The sequence below is a fragment of the Morone saxatilis genome, unplaced genomic scaffold, assembly GCF_004916995.1.
Source record: "Morone saxatilis isolate NCDOM2014 unplaced genomic scaffold, NCSU_SB_2.0 Contig17, whole genome shotgun sequence".
In the NCBI taxonomy this organism is placed as follows: Eukaryota; Metazoa; Chordata; class Actinopteri; family Moronidae; genus Morone; species Morone saxatilis.
Window position 1 is genome coordinate 13,742,978 of NW_023339729.1, and position 5,502 is coordinate 13,748,479.

General features: G+C 41.5%; 1 protein-coding gene across 6 annotated transcripts in view; it reads right to left on the bottom strand.

The window, feature by feature from the left end:
• LOC118327057 (transcription activator BRG1) overlaps positions 1-5,502 on the bottom strand; it is a 21,674-nt gene that overhangs the window by 5,741 nt on the left and 10,431 nt on the right. For all 6 annotated transcript variants that reach the window (XR_004796668.1, XM_035660252.1, XM_035660251.1 and 3 more), the window contains 3 exons: positions 1,087-1,133; positions 796-962; positions 481-644 (listed from right to left, as the gene is read on the bottom strand). Coding sequence is in view for 5 of the 6 variants with exons in the window: in XM_035660252.1 (XP_035516145.1) it covers positions 481-644; positions 796-962; positions 1,087-1,133 (378 nt within the window). In the remaining variant the exon portion in view is untranslated. The remainder of the gene's footprint in view (positions 1-480; positions 645-795; positions 963-1,086; positions 1,134-5,502) is intronic.

Below are 5,502 nucleotides of genomic sequence, written 5' to 3' on the forward strand. Positions count from 1 at the left end.
AATTATGCATTTCTTTTAAATACAACGCCATAAATCATGGAGTTTAGTGATTTCAATTATAAGCTAACAAAGTTGTAATTAGCTACTGCACGCAGCACTTTCACATCCACCCTGTGGAGGTCGGACAGAAGCCGACACATTAATGTTGTTTGTTCCCAAAACCTGTGTCATTATTATTTTCAGACTAGTGAGAATGAATTACTTCCACATTAATCTTTCAGAGGATATTTCTGCTTTCACTGTCAGTGTAAATGCATTCAGCGGAATTCTGTCAGCAGTAACAGTGTTTATAGGAGTCGTTTATACATTGTATAAAACAAAACCTACTCCTGGTTTTTAATTATTGTCTTGTTCCAAAGTCTGGATTCTCTCAGGGTGTGAATCTCCAAATGCTGCGTTTGTGTCTATTGTTCTATGTATGGTAAGTGTCCAGCAGACACCTGTTGTGTCTCTTGTACATTAAAATAAATGCGATCACACCTGATGTGGGTTCCAGTCAGAGTCAAAAATAACCACAGTGTCGGCAGACTGCAAGTTGAGGCCGAGGCCTCCAGCTCTCGTGCTCAGGAGGAAGATAAAGTACTCTGACTCTGGGTCATTGAATGTCTTCAGTAACATTCCTCTATCCTCAGCTTTCGTAGTGCCTGAGACGTAGGAGGAGGATGGAAAAGACAAGAAAAGCAGGTTCAGACAGAAAGTAAGAAACAGAGTGTTATGAAAGAAACAAGAAAAGAAAGAATGAAAATGAGAATAAAGGACAAATTCACAAACACTTGTACAAGTAGACTGTCTCACCATCCAGACGCAGATATTTGAAGTTGCGATAGGCAAAGTAATCCTCCATGATGGTCATGAGTGAGGTCATCTGACAGAAGAGCAGCACTTTGTGGTTTGTGGCTCTCAGTTTTGGAAGGATTCGATCCAACACCTCAAACTTTCCTGATGCCCGATACAGGTCAGGACTGACGGCAAGGTAGGGGGATTGGGTTACAAGGGTTATAGTTTGTGTGTGAGTGTGTGTGTGTGTGTGTGTGTGTGTGTGAGAGTGAGTGAGTGATCTTGACCCAAAGTGGAATTAGCACTTACCCCTGGACAATCCCACCAGAAAATCCTAAATGTTCTGAGAAGGATTCCTGCAAAAACAATTAAAACTTTATTTTGTAATCTAGCCAAATGCAGTCAAACACCTCAGAGTTGCTTTAATTTGAAGTTCATTATGTCAATATTCAAGTCAATCTTGTGTGAAGAGATCCTGCTTCTATGTGCATTTTAGATTTTACACTTATATACATTTTATATATATACATATATATATATATATATATATATATATATATATATATACTGACAAACAGCAGTGATCTGCTGTGATAAACAGTGCTACACTCTGTCACCCAAACATGTGCCTCTGTGCTATGTGTCACAAACTGACCTGCAACAATATAGCTCCTCAGTGTTTTTAAAGGATAGGTTCACATGAGGAATCTTAACATGATACTCACAATCCCATGTACGTTGAAAGGGTTAAGAGCTGTAATCATTCCTCCTCTCCATACTAGCTGTGAGGAGAACCTTTCCTGACGTGATTTCCAGTAACAGGGAAGAAAATCCACAGGCCTCACTTTGTTTAAAATGCCTGAGTTGGTGATTATCTTCCAAAGTCATAGTTATGCAGAATTACTTCTTTGTGTGGCCCCACTAAGTGTTTCCTTGGTGAGCCACAGGGGAGGCACAATAACAAAAAGGATACATTTTGTACTAAAACTTTGGAAGATAGCACCCTGATTTAACAGCTACTCCTGAGGCCTCATGTTAGCTTTGTTTAAACTTTAGGACTGTGGATTTTGTCCTCCTTTAACATTGGAATAGCATTAGGACAGGCAGAGCAATTACAAACACCAATAACTTTTATTGTACATTGCATGTGTGTGTAGCCTTCTGACTATAAACATTTATAGCAGTGGTTCCCATTTTTTTTCCTTAAGGACCCATTTGCTATCTAAGTGACATACATCGATTAGCCTTAACATTCTGAACACCTGGGCACCCTGGTGGTCATAATGTTCTTCAGCCCCATTTCAACAAACTGTGATGCACTGTGTGTTCTGACACCTTTCTATCAGTCCAGCAGTTTGAGCTACGTACTCCATCTGTGGATTTGACCACACGGCCCAGCCTTCCACTCCCCACCATGCATTAGATGAGGCCTTTGGCTACCCGTGGACCCTGTCTCCGGTTCACCGCTTTTCTCCTTCCCTTTGGAAGCACTTATTTGATAGGGTACTCGGCCCTCGGTGGCAGACCAGGAAACGAACTCCAAAAGAACTGCAAAGTTTTGGGAGTGCTCCTGACCCCGTTTAGCCTAGCCCACCTCATGAAATCTGGCCCTTGTCAACAGACGCCTCAAATCTTCACAGTCACTCCAATCCTCACGCTGCCCATTTTTCCTGCTTCTAACACATCAACTTTGAGGACAAAATGTTCACTTGCTGCCTGATACATCCCACCCACTGACAGGAGCCATGATAACCAGATAACCCGTGTTATTCACTTCACCTGTCAGAGGTTATAATGTTATGGCTGATTGGTGTATTTTATGGATATTTCATTTTATATTCAAAACTGTACAACAAACCCTAATAATGAACTCATTAACTGCAAAAAGTTTTTGTAAAACTGATGATTGGTGGTTTGGATGAATTTTAAGATTATTTCCTGTTTAAGGATTTTTTTATACAATTCTCTGTACAGTTTAAAAAAAATAATAATTTTGACAATCATACATACATACAAATTCAGTGTTTTGTTGTCCCTGATGCTTGGCCATTGTTCTATTAGACAATTTACTAGGGCTGTCCCCGACTAAAGACTATAGCCCCCCCCTTTGCCTTTTGAAGAACTGGAATGAAACAATGAGTTGGTTTCTGGCCTGAACAGATAAGGCTCACTCTGAGGTCAGCAGGCCTGATACTTAAGTATGTATCAGACATACTCTAGGGGCTATGACATTGGCTAATCCAGTTGGTGATAACAGCTGTCTGACTGGCTGCTTAAATCTCTCACAGTCACATGCAGTTGTGACTGAGGTGAGAGCGTTAGAGGGGGAGTCTTGCATTCTAGAGTTGCTGTTTTGTACTGATGTAAGCAGTGATTGTCCATGGAAAGAAGTAAAGAAATAACATTTTCTACTCCAACAGCTGTCTCCGGGGTTGTAAAGGAAGTTTTTTGTCCACCTGCTACTGTGGCTGGTGGATTTCAAAATCAACCAACCACTTTCTTGTTTTATCCAACAGTCTGTAACTGCATGGAAAAATTCTAAAACAAAAACTACAATATTCAAGGAATAGGCTATTAAGACTCCCCACACTTTATGTAAACAAGATTACTGAGCAATATTTTTAAAAATGGGAATAAGGTACTCTGGTGGCTGGCTCTGGCCACTGCAGATGTAACATCCACAACCTGGATGAGCTGACACATGAGAGGACCAGTACCAGTGAAATTCCACGATTCTTGTCACCCAGTTTGATGCCAAAGTAAATAGGGATGTCCTGATCACATTATTTATTTTGTTATTTTTTTGCGCTTTTATTGCCATTAATGGATAGTGACAGGAAAGGGGGAGAGAGGGGATGAAACACAGCAAAGGGCAACAGGTCGGATACAAACCCTGGCCGCTGCAGCAAGGACTCAGCCTTGGCACATGGGGGGCCAGCTCTACCAGGTGAGCTATCCTGGTGCCGCCCCGATCAAGTTGTTTTGCCACCAATCCCCATATTGAGTATCTGCTGATACTGAATCACAATCCAGTACTTGAATTTTTCCTAGATAATACGGGTGAATAGCTCTGCATTGCATTAGGAAAAATTGCCTGCATCCAAGCAGCAGTGTTTCACTGCGGGCGGGGCTGAGCTCCTGCACACACAGCACAGCAGAATGGGGAAAGAGACAGTGGAGAGAGTTGATGACGGCTGCACTGTGCATGAAAGCTTTGTTAGTAAATCCCCTGAACAGCTGCACCTATGACATTTAATGGCAGACCACTTGTAGATATATATATATATATATATATATATGCTGCCCCGTCAGGTCTGGAAGAACATTCCCGGTTCCTAAAGTATTGCAGAAAAAAACCTTTTCAGAATTTTCGCATTGACTTGGTACCAAAGTATCGGTTCCTGTGACAAGTACTAACTTGTCAGTTATCATAACCATTCATGCAAAGTTTACTATAGCACATTAAACTTTTTGTCTCATCCAGGCCGTGATTTAATTTCATTTTGTGATCAAATTAAAATTTGATGTAATGAAAAGTGACATTGACGATTGCATTGACTTTCCGAAACATGTTCCAGTGAACATGTTTTAACAAAAGGCCCCAGATGTAGTTACCTAGGCTGCCAGCAAAACCCAAATCTTGCTTATCTACCTAGTGTTCTCTGTCTTATTGCTCCAGCTGCCAAACCTCAACTAATTAGACTTTATTTAGGATGTCGAGGAGATGGATGTGGGCCGGTGCTTAATCAGTAGCATCTCTCTTGCTTATGTTTTTTTTTTTTTACAATTGGCTGCTCAAGCGGTTCACAGAGCGACTGTCCTACCTATTATTCTGGTTAAACACCCATGCTGTGCACCCGATGGCTAGTCCGACCATGACCACTGTGATGTAACACTTTACTGTTTTTCTATGTCTCCTACAATGTATGAGTTAACACTGTGCTGTGTGGGCTGTTATCATGCCCAGTGGGACCTAACGCAGTGTGGGTTTTGTGGTTTGTAGGTATGACACCGGTAAAGACGGCTTCATCGACCTGATGGAGCTTAAGCTGATGATGGAGAAGCTGGGAGCTCCACAGACCCACCTGGGCCTCAAGAACATGATCAAGGAGGTGGATGAAGACTTTGATGGCAAACTGAGCTTCAGGGAGGTGAGAGTGTGACTTTAGGCATGTCATCTATCTACTACGGCTTTTAGTGATGCTGCTACATGATTTGTCAACAGGGTTGTCTCCTGAAATCTGATTGACCAGTACCACTCCATTATCTTTTATTCTTCCACTCTGCACTGTCTTTCAGAGGCTCAGTTTTATAGCTAGAGTGAAGATACTGGTATGATTGGAACCATGTCATGCTAGCATGTTGAAAGGGGCTAAATAACGCTCCAAATTTAGTTTGGTAATGGCAAAACTGGCAAAAAATGCTTGACTGCCATTGCTAATATCACAAATTTTATTGTTATTATTATTATTATTACTATTATTATTACTGCGGTTACTGTTGTTGCTGTGGTCGCTGCTCGTTGTCCCCCATCGTTGTTGTCGTGGGCATAAAAACACACTCACTCACATTATATACCCACATAGGCAACCCCACCAAACTGTGTGTGGGAAACACTGTCATTTATGATCATTGTGTCTCATTTTTAGACTTTTATGCAACAAATAATGTTTAAATGTTAATTTTTGGGGCGGCTGTGGCTCAGAGGCAGAGCGGGGCGTCCCC